Source organism: Moschus berezovskii, chromosome 2, assembly GCF_049115385.1.
Source record: "Moschus berezovskii isolate FMDL1 chromosome 2, NW_MosBer_1.0, whole genome shotgun sequence".
NCBI classification, from domain to species: Eukaryota; Metazoa; Chordata; class Mammalia; order Artiodactyla; family Moschidae; genus Moschus; species Moschus berezovskii.
In genome coordinates this window covers 2,857,033-2,873,029 of record NC_142461.1, presented here as the reverse complement: position 1 = coordinate 2,873,029, position 15,997 = coordinate 2,857,033, and the positions used below count along the sequence as shown (strand labels likewise).

At 48.2% G+C, this 15,997-nt stretch overlaps 1 protein-coding gene across 3 annotated transcripts in view; it reads left to right on the top strand.

Annotated features, from left to right (window-relative positions):
- The window catches only part of UBR4 (ubiquitin protein ligase E3 component n-recognin 4), a 133,122-nt gene that overhangs the window by 36,024 nt on the left and 81,101 nt on the right, over positions 1 to 15,997 (top strand). For all 3 annotated transcript variants that reach the window (XM_088843071.1, XM_088843065.1, XM_088843069.1), the window contains exons 26-42: positions 632 to 753; positions 2,016 to 2,113; positions 3,630 to 3,787; positions 4,545 to 4,754; positions 6,445 to 6,546; positions 6,854 to 6,954; positions 7,195 to 7,393; positions 7,773 to 7,961; positions 8,374 to 8,437; positions 10,126 to 10,317; positions 10,844 to 10,914; positions 11,005 to 11,152; positions 11,591 to 11,818; positions 12,504 to 12,674; positions 14,329 to 14,511; positions 15,330 to 15,488; positions 15,826 to 15,978. In XM_088843071.1, coding sequence (XP_088699197.1) covers positions 632 to 753; positions 2,016 to 2,113; positions 3,630 to 3,787; positions 4,545 to 4,754; positions 6,445 to 6,546; positions 6,854 to 6,954; positions 7,195 to 7,393; positions 7,773 to 7,961; positions 8,374 to 8,437; positions 10,126 to 10,317; positions 10,844 to 10,914; positions 11,005 to 11,152; positions 11,591 to 11,818; positions 12,504 to 12,674; positions 14,329 to 14,511; positions 15,330 to 15,488; positions 15,826 to 15,978 — 2,548 coding nt within the window. The remainder of the gene's footprint in view (positions 1 to 631; positions 754 to 2,015; positions 2,114 to 3,629; positions 3,788 to 4,544; positions 4,755 to 6,444; positions 6,547 to 6,853; positions 6,955 to 7,194; positions 7,394 to 7,772; positions 7,962 to 8,373; positions 8,438 to 10,125; positions 10,318 to 10,843; positions 10,915 to 11,004; positions 11,153 to 11,590; positions 11,819 to 12,503; positions 12,675 to 14,328; positions 14,512 to 15,329; positions 15,489 to 15,825; positions 15,979 to 15,997) is intronic.

Genomic DNA, 15,997 nt, shown 5'->3' with positions numbered 1-15,997 from the left:
ATTTCATGCTTCACTCCCTGTTTTGTGGGACGTTGTTGCTGAAAGGGACTTGGATCACTGTAAAACTTAACATGTCTTTTAGTGTGAATGCCTTAACAGTAGACAGAGGACTGTTGCTTGAGGCAAAATGTTTGGCCGGATCTAAGCAGTAAATTTGAGTAAATGGCGATGAGTGCTTGCTGTGTGCCACTTAGGTTTCTGGGTGCTGGGGGGGCAGCAGTTAGCACAGCTGATGAGCCACTGCCTTTTGAGAGCCTCTAGGCTCTAATCTGGCCCATCGCTGATAGTACATGTTCCTGAGCATGTGAGTTTGGGAAGTGTTGTTTGTTTGTTTTTTTAAAGAAAAAATACTTCTCAAAGCCTGTGATACATACAATGCCAGTCTTCTGAGGCCAGGACAAGTAGGGTAGATGTTTTGTGAGCATTTCCAAGGATGGCATGTTCTTTGGGAAATAATTACCATTGACATTCTTAGGAGACCCAAAGGGGCAGACACTGTCAGCTACATTTAGAGGATTAGGAAATTGAGCTACAGGTTTTTCCATTTGTCTAGGGTTTGTTTTTTTTTTCCCTAACCAGAATATCACTAGGTTCCTTCAGCTTTGACATAGCTCCCTCTTTTTTCCTCCAGAGCGTATTTGCTACAGAACTTTAATGAGGAGGGATCCACTGAAAAGCCTTCGCAGGAGAAATTGCACGGCTTTGCTGCTGTTTTGGCTATTGGCTCTAGTAGGTGCAAGGCGAACACTCTGGGTAAGTGAACGTGAATGTGCTTTTGAATAAGACCGTTACTAGTGGTACGGCTAGTAGTACTGTTTCTCTCCCTTTCTACCACATTTACCGTTTATGGGGGTCTTTCTGTGTGTCAGCCATTGACGTAGGTTTATCTGTTTTGATCTTGGCAATAATCCTATGAGGTCGGTTTTATTATCATCCCCCATTACTCATTAGGCAACTGAGACTTAGGTTATTTGCCCATATCCTACATTTTGCAAGTGGCAGAGCTGGAATCCAAGCCAAGATCAGTTGGTTTCAAGGCGTTAAGCTCTTTGGCTGTTGGCAAAGATCTTTGTTCTCCTTTCCATTTGTAGAGATTAGGAAGACTATCGAGATACTGCTTCGTGCTTGGGGAAACTTCTTCCTTGTGTTAGGAATGGTTTGGTAGAAATTTGGGATGGGAAATCAGAAGGACTTGAGCAGGGTTGGAGTTCAGTGCAATAGTTACCCTTTAAAATGTATAGGCATTTGTATATTTCTGCATTTCAAGGTTCAAGTACCCTTTTAATGTGCAGATAATCTCACCTTTGGAAATTTGATTTCATAACTCCATTGACTACTGTTCTTAATGTGCATTAATGTTCCCTGCCCTCAAGATCGGAGACGGCAATGGCACCCCACTCCAGTACTCTTGCCTGGAGAATCCCATGGACAGAGGAGCCTGGAAGGCTGCAGTCCATGGGGTCGCTGAGGGTCAGACACGACTGAGTGACTTCACTTTCATGCATTGGAGAAGGAAATGGCAACCCACTCCAGTGTTGTTGCCTGGAGAATCCCAGGGATGGGGGAGCCTGGTGGGCTGCCGTCTATGGGGTCGCACAGAGTTGGACACGACTGAAGTGACTTAGCAGCAGCAGCAGCAGCAGCAGCAGCAGCCCTCAAGATCTGTTAAGGAGAAAAGATATCACAGTGCTGCCTGTCTGTGGAGGGTCTCGACGCTGAGTGGCAACTTGTGGTGACCTGCTGTCACTTTGCATCGTGTATTCAGTTGTCTTCTTTACCCACAAGATTAGAAAGTGAATATGATGGGGAGTGAAAATCTTATAATTGAGGTTGGTTAGCAATTTCTCGGACATAGTGCTGCTGTTTAAGTATGCTTCTAAGCTCTCTTAGTGATTAGTTTGACAACCTGGGCTGTAGTGTGTTTCTCTCTCCATTTGGGGTTGGCTTTTAAAATGCTGTGTGTCATTCTCTCTTTCTTTCTTGTGATGATTCCTTGTCCTTTCTGTTGCCTCCAGGTCCAACGCTGGTTCAGAATCTACCATCATCAGTTCAGACTGTGTGTGAGTCCTGGAACAACATCAGCACCAACGAGTTTCCCAACATTGGGTCCTGGGTGAGTGTCCATCTGTCTGGGAGTAGAAATTTGGAGCCCTGTTTGGCTTCTGTGTTCTGTTCCTTACTCTTTAGGCTTAAACTGGCCACCAAGAGATCTTAACGTGCTCCAGTAGTATTTGCTGTGGCTGGACCCGTAGTCAAGTCCTTGAATTACCCAAATGGTACTCATGATCATTTTGCTAAGAATAAGAAGTATGTTATTGTGTTATAGGATAACTGCTTTATTACAGTGGACTCTTGAGCAGTACAGGGTTGTGAATGGCATATGGCCATTTGTACACGAAGTCTGGGCTGCAGTCCTAAATGGTCTGTGGCTGGTTGAATCCACGGATGTGGACCTGTGTGTATGGAGGGCTGACTGTAGCGTTATACATTGATGTTGACTGCATGGATGGCCAGCACCCCAACCCCTGTGGCATTTGAGGGTCACTGCTAGGACCCTCGGGTTCTTCATCTGTTAAATACTGGGCGGTGAAGATCAAGGATATTAAATGTAAAGTGCCTTGCACATTCTCTGGCACATGATTTGTCAGTAAATGTTAACTGTTTCCTTTCCCTTTTAGGTTATATGTCAAGAACCTGCTCCTTCTGTCATAATTTTATGGGGTAGCATTTAAGTTCTCTAGGCTTTCAGAAGACTGTTGCATCTTCTGTCAGTTCCCTTGATCTTCCTGTGTGCTGTCCTCGGATTAACCTCGTTAACAGATTATTGCGTTATTACAGTTCTTTGGCAAATCAAAGTATTATAATCTTATTATCCTTGCTTTGTATTCGTGACCTCTATTTACATCACCCGGAGCTGTAGTGCAAGGATAATTAAGATATTTGTAATGGGGACCCAGATGCATTGTAAAATCCTGATCTTTCCCAGTTATTAGAGGCAAACAAGCATAGTTTTAATATTAAATATATCCTAATTATTTGAAAAGTGGTATTGGGTGTCTTAACTTTGTAGTAACTAAATTTTAGCTCAACTTTAACTCTTCTGTTTAAAAGACCTTGTTTACTTGTGGCCATGCCGGCTCTCCCTTGCTGTGTGGGCTTCTCTCTGGCTGCAGCGAGGGGATGGCCGTTTGTTGTGGTGCGTGGGCCCCTCGCTGTGGTGGCTTCTCTTGTTGTCAGAGCGCGGGCTCTGGGGCACGCGGGCCTCAGGAGTTGGGGCTCCCGGGCTCTTGAGCACAGGCTCAGTAGTGGTAGCACATGGGCTGAGTTGCCCCAGGGCATGTGGGGTCCTTCTGGACGAGGGGTCGAACCAGCTTATGCTGCACTGTGAGGTGGATACTAAACTGCTGAACCACCAGGGTCGCCCTTTTAAAATTTTAACTCTCATTAACTAAAATTTATTAACTCTTTCCTTCACTCCACTCCACTCTCCTTCCCAGGGTGACTCAGAGTGTATACTGAATGGAGTCCTTGTCTGTGAACCCCAGTGGGGTCTTTGATTTTTTTTTGCTTGTGTAAGCATTTGGAAATCGATGGTCTCTCCACTTACGTCTGCTTTGCCTCCTTTTCAGCGCAACGCCTTCGCCAATGACACCGTCCCTTCTGAGAGCTACATCAGTGCTGTGCAGGCTGCCCACCTGGGGACGCTCTGTGGCCAGAGTCTGCCCCTGGCCGCGTCCCTGAAGCACACCCTCCTCTCCCTGGTCAGGCTGACTGGAGACCTCATAGTGTGAGTGCCCACTGTGTGCGCTCCTCGCCTGGCTGAGGAGTAACCCTGAGTGTTGCCTGGCTGCAGGAAGACAGTGAGAGTTTATTAACTGCGTGACAGCGCTTGTTTTGCCTGCTTCTGTAGCAGAGAGAGCCTGTTGCTTTAGACTGTGAGCGTCTCCCTGGAAGGATGTTGAACTTAGACGTGGAGGGCACCAGAGTACCTCCCCCTCTTTATGTGCAATGTGTTTCAGAAAAAGCATGCTGGCTTTAAATCATACCGTGACTTGGAGGTGCTCTGGGTTTAAGTTTCAAGGTGACGATGACGTATTTGAAGTCATGCTTCTCCAGGTTCATTGTGGAACTTAGATACTGCTGGCGTGGGGACTAGGGCAGGCTTCCTGTCCATAGGTCACGAGTAAAGTTCTGTATCTCATTGCCTTAAAAGTGATCCAGATTTCCTGCCAGTTCTTCTAGAAAGGTTGTCTTGGAGGGTTACTAGCTTAGGTCGCAGTTAATTTTCTTTTCTGAACATTACAGAATACATCTTATGTAATTAATTTAACATTTTAATAAATGGATTTTTCAAATGGAAATGATTTTAACTTCGGATACAGTGATGAGAAAGGAGATCATGAAGTTGCATGACTGCCTGTGTGAAAAAACAACTGTCCAAGGGAAAGAGCCCTTCTCAGTAAATGATTGGATTGCCCTCTCCTCCCTTTGCAGCTGTTCAGAGCAGTATATTCACTGATGTGATTCTGTTTTCTTTGCTGAAGTTGGTCCGATGAGATGAACCCGCCGCAGGTAATCCGGACGCTGCTCCCCCTTCTTCTGGAGTCGAGCACTGAGAGTGTGGCTGAGACCAGTAGCAACTCCCTGGAGCGCGTCCTGGGCCCCGCAGAGTCTGATGAGTTTTTGGCTCGTGTGTATGAGAAGCTCATCACTGGCTGTTACAACATTCTGGCCAACCACGCAGATCCCCACAGGTGAGCCCTTCTGGGGAGGAGCGTCCAGCTCCTGTGACCCCCTGCTGTCCTCAGAGACATACACCAGCACCTGCTTCTCTCTGTCATTCATTAATGGTTTATGATTGTGCCCTTTTAAAACATTTGTTTTTGGTTACGCTGGTTACACTGGGTCTTCGCTGCTGCGCATGGGCTTTCTCTCGTTGCTGGGGAGTCGAGAGGCGGTTCCTCTTCGCTGCGGTGCAAGAACTTCCTGTTGCAGTGACTTCTCGTTGTGGAGCACGGGCTCTGGGGCGCGGGGATTTCAGTAGTTGTGGCTCTCAGGTTTAGTTGACGCAAGGGATGTGGGATCTTAGTTCCCAGACTGGGGATTGAACCCGTGTCCCCTGCACTGCCAGGTGCGTCCTTAATCCCTGGGCCACCAGGGAAGTCCCTGGTTGTGCTTTTTAACAGGAAGTTCTGTGCTTGTGTGCATTTTGCGTTCTTGAGGACACATACGAGAGCTTATCTGGAACCCTCTTTTGTGATTTACTCTTAGGAATAAGCGTGCTGCACTCGATGTGGTAGTGTGTGCAGAGGAGCTTGATACAGTTCCTAACACTGTTGTGACTGTGCTTGTGGGATAGATGTTCTGTGGCATGCAGGGGATCTCATTGCGTTGTTTGACCGTGCTGGTGCAGGCCGTGTTGAGTAAGTTACAGTTTTATGCCACTGAGAACTACAAAGATAAAGGGTCCCGGGTATTGGGACTCCCTGCCTTCTTCTCGTCAAGCAGTCCAGGTTCTCATGAGGGGCTGTTTTTTTCCTCCTCTCTCCCCACTTCTGTGTTGTCACCCCTCCCTGCCTGCCAGTGCAGGAGGCGCGGGCTCAATCCCTGGGTCAGGAAGACCCCCGGGAGGAGGGCGTGGCAACCCACTGCAGTACTCTTGCCAGAGAGTCCCGTGGACGGAGGAGCCTGGTGGGCCCCGGAGAAAAGCGACAGAGCGTGCCTGCGTGTCCCATGTCCCTTGTGTCCTCGCCTCCCCTCCAGTCCCCTCCCTTCCCTCCTCTTCCTGATAGCTTGAGATAACAGCCTTTGACCTCTTAGCTACTGACTGCATCACTTCTCTCAGATTTTAGGAATTTTTTGTTTTATTGCAGTTTTAATTCCTCATTTATTTAGCACCTGCTGTATGCCAAGGTTTATGCCAAGCTTTGACAGAACAAAACTGAATATTGCTTTTAAGGTGTAGCTGTAAATAGACTTAGGATTTCTTTTTAATAGTTTATAATTGGGTTTTTAAATATATATTTAAAACTGTATTTTCGGCTGTGCTGGGTCTTTTTCGCGGCACGGACTTTCTCTGGTTCCGGGGAGTGGGGGCTGCTCTTTGCTTGTGGTGTATGGGCTTCTCCTTATGGTGGCTTCTCCTGTTGCGGGCACAGGATCCAGGGTGCTTGGGCTTCAGCAGTTGCAGCTTGTGGGCTTAGGAGTCGCACCTCCCGGGCTCCAGAGCACAAGCTCAGTGGTGGTGGCGCACGGGCTGAGTTCTCCCTCGGCAGGCAGAGTCTTCCCAGACCAGGGATTGAACCCGTGTCCCCTGCATCGGCAGGCGGGTTCTTTGTAGCTGAGCCACTAGGGAAAGCCATAGACTTCTGAATTTTTAAAGGTAGCATTAGGACCTCGAAACAGCCCTTGTTTCTATAGTTAATTTTTCTTTTGGGTTTTCAGTGGACTTGATGAATCCATCTTGGAGGAATGTCTCCAGTATTTGGAAAAGCAGCTGGAAAGCAGCCAGGCTCGCAAAGCTATGGAGGAATTTTTCTCTGACAGGTGAGCCGTGTTGTGTTCTCCTCAGTGAGGGTTTCTGAATGCCTTCCAGAAGCAAGGACTGTGTTGACCTGGTTGTTCTCTCAGAAAATACAAAAGCCTGCTTAGATGTTTGTACTTCCGGGAGGGCTGGTTAACTGCTGGCGCCTTGGGGTGATTGGTGGAAGGGTTGTTTTTGACTCACTGGCATTGTTGACTCACAGGTGACCACTTCTCCTCGAGGGGATGAGATTGTGAAGAAATAGAAAAGGATGCTTTTTATGTGACACTTAACATGATTCTTCCATTTTTTCCCCCTCCTACCTTTCAGTGGAGAACTCGTGCAGATCATGATGGCAACAGCCAATGCCAACCTCTCTGCTAAATTCTGTAACCGAGTTTTGAAATTCTTCACCAAACTCTTCCAGCTGAGTGAGTGACAGCTTTTAATAATCTTCTTAGGGGAACTTAGATGTCCGGCTAATGACTGTGCCTGTCTTCTGCCCGAGTGTAACTGCAGCAGGAGAATGCTGACAAGTGGGGAGCATCCCTCAGAGAGCTTGGAGGGAAGTCGGAGGCTTGCTTGGAGCCTTCCCCCTTCCCTGGCTCACAGTGGGCCTCTTCCCCCCCCCGCCCTCCTTCGCTGACCGTCGCCTCTCGGTCTGTCCGCAGCTGAGAAGAGCCCTAACCCGAGCCTCCTGCATCTCTGTGGCTCCCTGGCCCAGCTGGCTTGCGTGGAGCCTGCGCGTCTCCAGGCCTGGCTCACCCGCATGACTGCATCGCCCCCCAAAGATTCCGATCAGCTGGACGTGATCCAGGAGAACAGGCAGCTGCTGCAGTTGCTGACCACCTACATTGTTCGGGAAAACAGGTAGAGCACCTGCATTTATATCACGTGTTCTGACAGCCCAGCAGCAGGATGAGAGCGTTTGCAGCTGTGTTTCCTTCAGCCTCAGTCCTGGAGCATTTTCAGTGATCCCACAGCTCCCTCTCAGTAGACTCAAGGAATCTAGCATATCTCTTTGCTTTTTTCCCTTCGAAACACTTTTGCAGCGGCTTCGCCTGTCAGTTGTAACGTGTGTGAGTGTTTTCTGTGGTCTAGTAGCCCAAGTGCACGACTTGGCTTAGTGTGTGTGATCGTGCATTCAATGTTTGATTTTAACCGCCTTTTAGAAATTCTGAATTCTTACAAATTTAATACGGCTGATTCCTACTGAATAGTTACCAGTGTGATGTTTCTTTTCTACCAGTCAAGTTGGAGAAGGTGTGTGTGCTGTGCTTTTGGGCACCTTGATCCCCATGGCAACAGAGATGCTGGCCAACGGTGATGGGACCGGTTTCCCTGAACTCATGGTTGTCATGGCTACCCTGGCCGGTGCAGGTCAAGGTGCTGGCCATCTTCAGCTCCATAATGCTGCTGTGGATTGGCTGAGTAGATGGTAAGAGGCTGAAGTGGAGGATTGCATCTGGATGCTACACCATTGCTCTTAAGGGGGATAGTTAATTGCAGGCTGTTTTCTTTGTAGCTCAGAGTGAGTATAAAAGAAACTGGAAGCTCTGTCTTTTTATTGGGGACTATTCACTGTAGATTCAATCAGTTCACTTTAGATTTAATTTCTGCTCTTTTATTAGTATGGTTTCTTGTTCATTATTCCTAGGAGAAGTCTTGGGAAAGTGTACAACTATCTCTGATAGGAACAGAACCCCCTAATTGCTGAGGACCCACATAATTCCCAAAGAATGCCTTTAGTTCACTTTGTCTACAGATTGATGCAGGATACGTGGAAATGCTTCCTTTCTTTGGTCCCTTAGATGATTTTGTGTCCCCCCCACCCCTTTTTTGTTTGGCAGCAAGAAATACCTGTCACAGAAGAACGTGGTTGAAAAACTGAGTGCCAGTGCAATGCATGGGAAGGTAAGCAAAGTGCGGAGTCGCGTGGCCAGGGAGTGGCGCTTCCTGTCTTTGTGGCCAGATGGGAGGGAGTCCACTTCCTGTGGGTTTCTGTCCCTGGCCCCCCTGCGGAGGACCTCGAAGTGTGTCATTACAAGTGCATGCCCCTAGGCCTCTTCTTGGGGCAAGAAGTGATCCAAAGGAAATGTTTCTCTAAACAAACATCCAACAGAATCCTTCTTAAGACAGTGAACTGTTGCTATGTTTAGATACTGGTATTCTCTGGAAAACTGTCCGCTGCTCCTGCATTGGAACTGTGTGCTCTGAGTGTTAAACATGGGTTACAGTACCTCCTCAGCTCCAGTCCAGATGCTACAATTGTTTACTTTATCTGAACGTTTAGGCCACTGTGCTGAGAAAAAGGGTGGCAACTGGCAGAAATCTTGCATTCAGGCATTTTCTCCCTCTACCCAACCTGTTAGCCTGTCATAGTGGCTCATTTAAATGTTTTTCACTAATGGTTAAAAAAAAAATGATTATGGCAGAGAAAAAAGCCAATGAGAGCTTACTCATACTTTAATCTTTTATCTTTTTTCTTGAGGTATAATTGACACAGAACATTAGTTTTAGGTTTGCAACACAGTGATTTGATATTTGTGTGTATTGCAAAATGACCACAGTAAGTCAATATCCATCACCATGCATAGTTCAATTTTTTTTCTTGTAGTGACGAATTTTAAGACCTACTCTCTTGGCAACTCTCAGATATGCATACATTAGTGTTAACTCTGGTCACCATGCTTGACATCTCATCCGTGACTTACCGATTTTATAACTGAAAGTGTGTGTCTTTGGACTCACATCACCCACTTCGCTGAACCACCCTCCTACCCCTGCCTCAGGTTCTACCACTCTTCTCTGTATCAGTCTAGTTTTCTCTTGAGTGATTTTTGTGTCTGTTTCAGCTTTATTTTCCTGGTTTACATTGTACTTCATTTTATAAGAGTTTTTAAAATATATATATTTATTTATTTAGCTGTGCTGGGTCCTTGTTGCTGCTTGGGCTTTCTCTAGTTACTGCAAGCAGGGACTGCTCTCTAGTATCGGTGGCCTCTCTTGTTGTGGAACCTGGACTCCAGGGCACGAGGGCTTCAGTAACTGCGGCTCCTAGGCTCTAGAGCACAGGCCCAGTGGTTGTGGCCTGCGGGCTTAATTGCTCCGTGGCTTGTGGGATCTTCCTGGATCAGGGATCAAACCCACGTCTGCTGCGCTGGCAGGTGGATTCTTTACCACTGAACCACCAGGGAAGCCCTGTTTAATGATTTTTGAAGAGTTGTCTTTGTGCTTAAGAAGGGATGACTCACACTGATTCAGTACAGTTTCTTTTAGTTTTTAAAGTTTTTAAATTTTTTGGTCACGCCATGCAGCATATGGACTCTTAGTTCCCTGATCAGAGATCAGACCTGCATCCCTTGCATTGGAAGTGCTGAATCCTAACCACTGGCCCCCCATGGAAGTCCCAGTTCAGTTTATTGACCAGCTGCTTGCTGTTGTAGTGCTAAGGAAGCAGATAATTAAAACATGTTACTTTTCTTCTCTGCCTTTTGTGCGGTTGCTTTGAGCTCTTTTGGAAAAAGCGTGAGAAAAGACAGTTGGCGTGGTAATGGGATGTGGAGAGCTGACCTTTCATGCTGTGGTGGTCTTTTTTATAGCACGTGACCGTCCTGGAGTGCACCTGCCATATTATGTCGTACTTGGCTGATGTCACCAATGCCCTGAGCCAGAGTACCGGTCAAGGCCCGAGTCACCTCTCCGTGGATGGGGAAGAGCGGGCGATCGAGGTCGACTCTGACTGGGTGGAGGAGCTGGCAGTGGAGGAGGAAGACTCGCAGGCCGAGGACTCCGTGAGTGCAGTGACCGCCACGGCCCTGGCTGGCCGGCACTTGCAGGGCTCACGTTAACAGGCCGTTGGCCTTCTGTTTTGGCCCCTGTGAGCATCAGGACTCTTCCCAGTCCTTGTTGCTTATTCATAGCTTTTACAGCTGATGCCAGGCTGAGTTTCCAGAACAAGTGGTAGGACTCTAATCTCCTAGAGGAAGGACCCTTAAATAAGCCTGGGCCTTCTTCCATCTAGAGGCACTTGTCCTGCAGTTCCAACTGATTGTTGCATCCAAAATGGAGTTTCAGAGATGAGTTTTTCAGGGGGATGGTGTGAGCTGTGTAGTAGAGTTTATTTTTTTTCTTAGCCACCAAACCTTAAGGTCTCATCTGAAAGTACATCGCATTTATAGCCTGCAGGCTCTCTCTGACTGGAATAGGTTTCTACTAGTCATCTATGAAGTCAGTGGTTTATTTTCCATAGAGTGTGTTTTTGTGGGTGCCTGTGTGGAAGGAATGTGTTTCTGATTTAAAAATTTATTATCTTTGAAGGATGAAGATTCCCTTTGCAATAAACTCTGCACTTTTACCATCACTCAGAAAGAATTCATGAATCAGCATTGGTAAGAGTAGTTTTTCATTTTAGGTGGGGCTTTCCAGGCCGTTGATTTTTGGGACTTCTGGGCTCATTGCCTGGTTCTTATTCTTTCTAGGTACCACTGTCACACTTGCAAAATGGTTGACGGGGTGGGTGTGTGCACAGTGTGTGCCAAGGTCTGCCACAAGGATCATGAGATCTCCTACGCCAAGTATGGGTCCTTCTTCTGTGACTGCGGGGCCAAAGAAGATGGCAGCTGTTTGGTGAGAGACTAGGACATTCTCTTGTCTCTAAAGGCTGACTTGTTAGTGATACAGACGTGCACGCCAAACTGGGAACGTCCCACGCCACCTTCATGGTGTCCTGGGTCTAGGACCAAGTTCTGATTCTGTCAGTGATCAGTTGTATAGTCATGGCCTAAACTGTTCACTTAGAATAGTAGACCTTGCAGTATCCTTAGAGATCTGGCAGTTTTTTCAAAGACCCTACCCCTACCCCAATTTTAAGACCTGTCGTTATGAGTGGGTAAAGTGTTAGCTGTTAGGTGAATACCACAAAGAGTAGAATTTAGGCTCTTGGATATTCTTTAAATGGTTAGCCAGTCTCCCCTTTGAGTCAGATTTTTCCTCCCAAATCTTCGGCAGTATTTCATCTGTGCTTGTGGCAAGAAATTGGGGGCCTCTGACATTTCCTGTCCCTAGGCTTTGGTGAAGCGAACTCCCAGCAGTGGCATGAGCTCCACCATGAAGGAGTCAGCATTTCAGAGTGAACCCAGGGTTTCAGAGAGTCTCGTGCGCCACACAAGCACCTCCCCGGCGGACAAGGCCAAGGTCACCATCAGCGACGGAAAGGTTGCTGACGAAGAGAAACCCAAGAAGAGCAGCCTGTGCCGCACCGTGGAGGGCTGCCGGGAGGAGCTGCAGAACCAGGTGGGCCCTGGTGGGCGGAGCTGCAGAACGGGGCGGGCTCAGGTGGGCGGAGCTGCAGAGCCGGGTGGGTCCTGGTGGGAGGAGCTGCAGAACGGGGCGGGCTCTGGTGGGCGGAGCTGCAGAGCTGGGTGGGCTCTGGCGGCGCACAGCACAGGAGTGGAGCGTGGAGCCTGGCACACTGCTCTCCTTCACACTCCGCCAGTGGTTATTTTGTCCTCCAAGGTTACTGATGTCCATCATTCGATCACTGCTTCATGCGGAGTCTGTGACTGAGGAGTGTGGGGGGTTTGTGTGAAGGTGGATTTTAGCTGAGTAGCTCTCCGGGGCACCTTTCTTGACGCGGCCCCTCCTCTGCGTCACAGGACACAGGTGGGTGGTGGTCGGGTGGTCGTCGTCTCGGTCTCCCAAGTGGCGCGTGACCGGACGCGCTCTAGATGCCTCACTGTGCGCAGTGGGTGTGTGGCAGCAGGACGTGTCAGTACGGGGCCCCTGGTTTAGGGACCCGGTCACAGCCGACTTGGGATCAAATCCAGTGCGCGGACAGAGTGAGGTGAGGGCTGAAGCACCTACTTGGGGTGAGGAAGCTGGTCCTGGGTCCTGTAGGTCGTTACTGGCAAGATGACGACGACGAGTGTGATCCATTCTTCTTTTTTTTTTTTCACTTGTGTATTTGGATTTTTCTCAGGCCAATTTCTCCTTCGCTCCTCTCGTGTTAGACATGCTCAGTTTCCTCATGGATGCCATTCAGACCAACTTCCAGCAGGCGTCCGCAGTGGGGAGTAGCAGCCGGGCCCAGCAGGCCCTCCGGGAGCTGCACACAGTGGACAAGGCGGTCGAGATGACAGACCAGCTGATGGTGAGCGGTCAGAGTCAGGGGGCCAGGGGCCGAGGGAGCCAGCGTTATCCCCTGAGAAGCCAAAGGGCGCTCGATGCTCTGAGATGCATCTTTAGAAGGTCACCCGTGGGCGTTCAGAACCTAGGCTGTAAGAACCCGTGGCATCCCGTATGAGACACAGCATGTGAGGTGTGTCTCCTAACGGAGGGAACCGGAGGCCATCTGGACCAACCGCGCGAGTCTCCTTTTCAGTTCACGTAAATGTGTGAACCCCTGTCTGTGAGACGTGACGGGGCAATTTTAATAGCTAGGACTGATTTCTGTATGTGAAATAGAAGACCTCCTGATTGTATCTTCTCTCCCAAGGTTCACATTGCATGCAGAAGTAATGCTTGTCCTCTTTGGCTTAGAGCCTTTTAGGTTATCTTCCTTTAGTTCTTGCTGTGTTGTGGGTGCTAAGTTCTAAGTCACTGTCCACTGTACACCTGCTGCCCAGCACTGACTGTAGGACTCCTGGAGTGGTCTGCTTGGCTTCTTGAGCAGCTGTGTAAAATAAAATAGTAGGACTTCTTTGATGGTCCAGGGGTTAAGAACCCGCCTGCCAAGGCAGGGAACGTGGCTTTGATCCCTGGTCTGGGAACTGACATCCCCCACGTGGGAGCACCTAAGCCCATGTGCTACAATTACCAAAGCCTGCAAGCCTAGAGACTGTGGTCCTGAGCAGGAGAAGCCCTGCAGTGAGAGCCCCGAGTGCTGCAATGGGAAGAGGCCTCTGTTCACCACGGCTGGAGAAAGCCTGTGTGTGGCAGAGAAGATCCAGAGCAGCCAGAGTTAAGGAAAGGAGAAAGGGAACTTTAGCACTTCTGGAAGAACAGTATAAACATGAGTGAGACACACGAATAGGTCTCACAGGGCGGCTGCTTTTGAGGGAAACGTAATCACTTAGTAGTACACAGACAGACAGACACACAGATACTCTGACGCTTTATTGAAAATCAGCCACTGCTGGGGTTCCCTCGGGCTCCAGCAGTTCGGACTCTGCGCTACCAGTGCAGGGGGCTGCGTTTAATCCCTGGTCAGGGAACTAAGATCCTGCGATGGCCAACCTCCCTCCCCTAAAAATCAGTCACAGTTTTAGAGCAGTGGTTTTAGGCTTGCAGATATCAAAGATGACGCTAGAAAAATATTGGGATGGTGTTGGTGATCCATAAGGTTGTTGACTTTTAATTTTATTGGGGTAAATTAATGAAAAAAAAAACACTATCATCGTTATCATTTTATTTTTTAAAAGGGCATTTTGGGAATTCTGTGGTGGTTCCAGTGGTTAGGATTCAGTGCTTTCACTGTTGAGGGCCTGGGTTCGATCCCTGGTTGGGTAACCGAGACCCCACCGGCTATGTGGCATGGCCTAAAAAAGAAAGACGGAGGTGCTTTTTAACACTCAAAAAATCAATACTTAACATTAATTTAGTTCTGTGCAGCATTTACTGCATTGTTCTTATTGGACTGACAGTAATTTTGATGAATTAAGTGTTCATGGATTAGACATTGGAAACCATTGCTCTTGAGTAACTAAATTGTACAATGTTTCAGTCACACGAATAGTGTGTGTATGAATCCACTTCTTTTTTTTTGCCTTATTACTGCATAATCTCTCTGCATCCGTCTTTGCCAGGTTCCCACGTTAGGCTCCCAGGAAGGTGCCTTTGAGAACGTTCGGATGAATTACAGCGGAGACCAGGGTCAGACCATTCGACAGCTGATCAGTGCTCACGTGCTCAGGAGGGTGGCTATGTGTGTGCTCTCCTCCCCTCACGGGCGCCGCCAGCATTTGGCTGTCAGCCACGAGAAAGGCAAGGTGGGTCCTCCAGTCCCGTCCCTGTCATTTGAGGTCATGTTCGTCTTAGGTGCTGAGCAGACACGTAGGGGACAACACTCAGATTGGCCCCGCAGGAAGATCCTGCTTCTCTGAATCTCACGGAGCTTCAGGGACAGATCTCAGCAAGCGTTTCTGCTGGAGCCCTGAGTTACTGCATTAGACTTAGAACCAGTGTGACTAGTCACTTCCCACCCTGTGGTTCAAACCCCTAGGCGAAGATAAAGACTGGAGGTTTCCTAGGACAGTGTGGCTTGCAGTCTTTCTCAGGCTGGGCATGCTGGAGGACACAGTGGAGAGAGGAGTCCTCGTGGGAGGGCCCAGCGGTCCCTACTCAGGTCTCCCTGCACTCCTAGCCCTCCTGAAGACCCAGGGAAGTTTATAGAACAGGAGAAGTTAGAGGAGAGTGTCTTAACTCAAGCTTTTCTGTTTTCTGGCGTCTACATTTGTTTTATCTTTACATTAAATGAAAAAGAAGTTATGATAAAAGTAGCTCTAACATACTTTCAAAAACATCTTCATGGAGAAATGAGAAGGGACAGTCGTGTATGGGGTTTGCTCAAGTATTTTATGAACAGATTATGTGAAGTTGGTTTCTTTTGTCACCTCTCCAAAGAAGAAAGGCATTCTATTCTTTAAGCCAGAGAATATAGAGGCTGATGCTGGTCTTGGGTTTTTGAAGAGACTTGCTCACAAAAACAGCCTCCAGATCAGTAGCTCTAGTGAAGGAGCTTTTGTTATTGCTGGTGTGCTCTGAGAGGAAGAGGGTTGAGAATAAATTGGTAATTATTCCCTGGCAGATCACTGTCCTCCAGCTTTCAGCTCTCCTGAAGCAAGCAGATTCCAGCAAAAGGAAGCTGACTCTGACCCGCCTGGCTTCTGCCCCGGTGCCCTTCACTGTGCTGAGCCTCACGGGGAATCCTTGCAAGGAGGACTACCTGGCTGTTTGTGGGCTGAAGGTAATCCTGATCCAATTTGGTTCTGTTGAGCTATAGGTCACTGTGACCTTCTCTCCCATTCTTAGCTCCACTTTCTCTTATTCATTGTTGAGATTGGAACTTAAAAGCCATTGGGAACACGAAAGAAGTCTTTGAATTTCTTCCGCGTCTTCCAGATTTCTCTTCTATTGGAAATAAGCTTTGTGTGTTCTTGACACCTGAACGTGTTACTCGATAGCCTGAGTATTGTCTGGAGGCAGGGAGTGCCGGGGAAGAAAAGGCAACGTTAAACTCTGAACTGAGTTAGCCTACTTTCCAGATTGCCTTTTAACCATTCTGTCCCTTCACCCATGTCCAGGACTGCCACGTGCTGACCTTCAGTAGCTCAGGCTCTGTTTCGGATCACTTGGTTTTGCACCCCCAGTTGGCCACAGGGAACTTCATCATCAAAGCCGTGTGGTTGCCTGGTTCACAGACTGAGTTAGCGATCGTCACTGCAGACTTTGTCAAGGTATAGGTTCAGCTCTTTG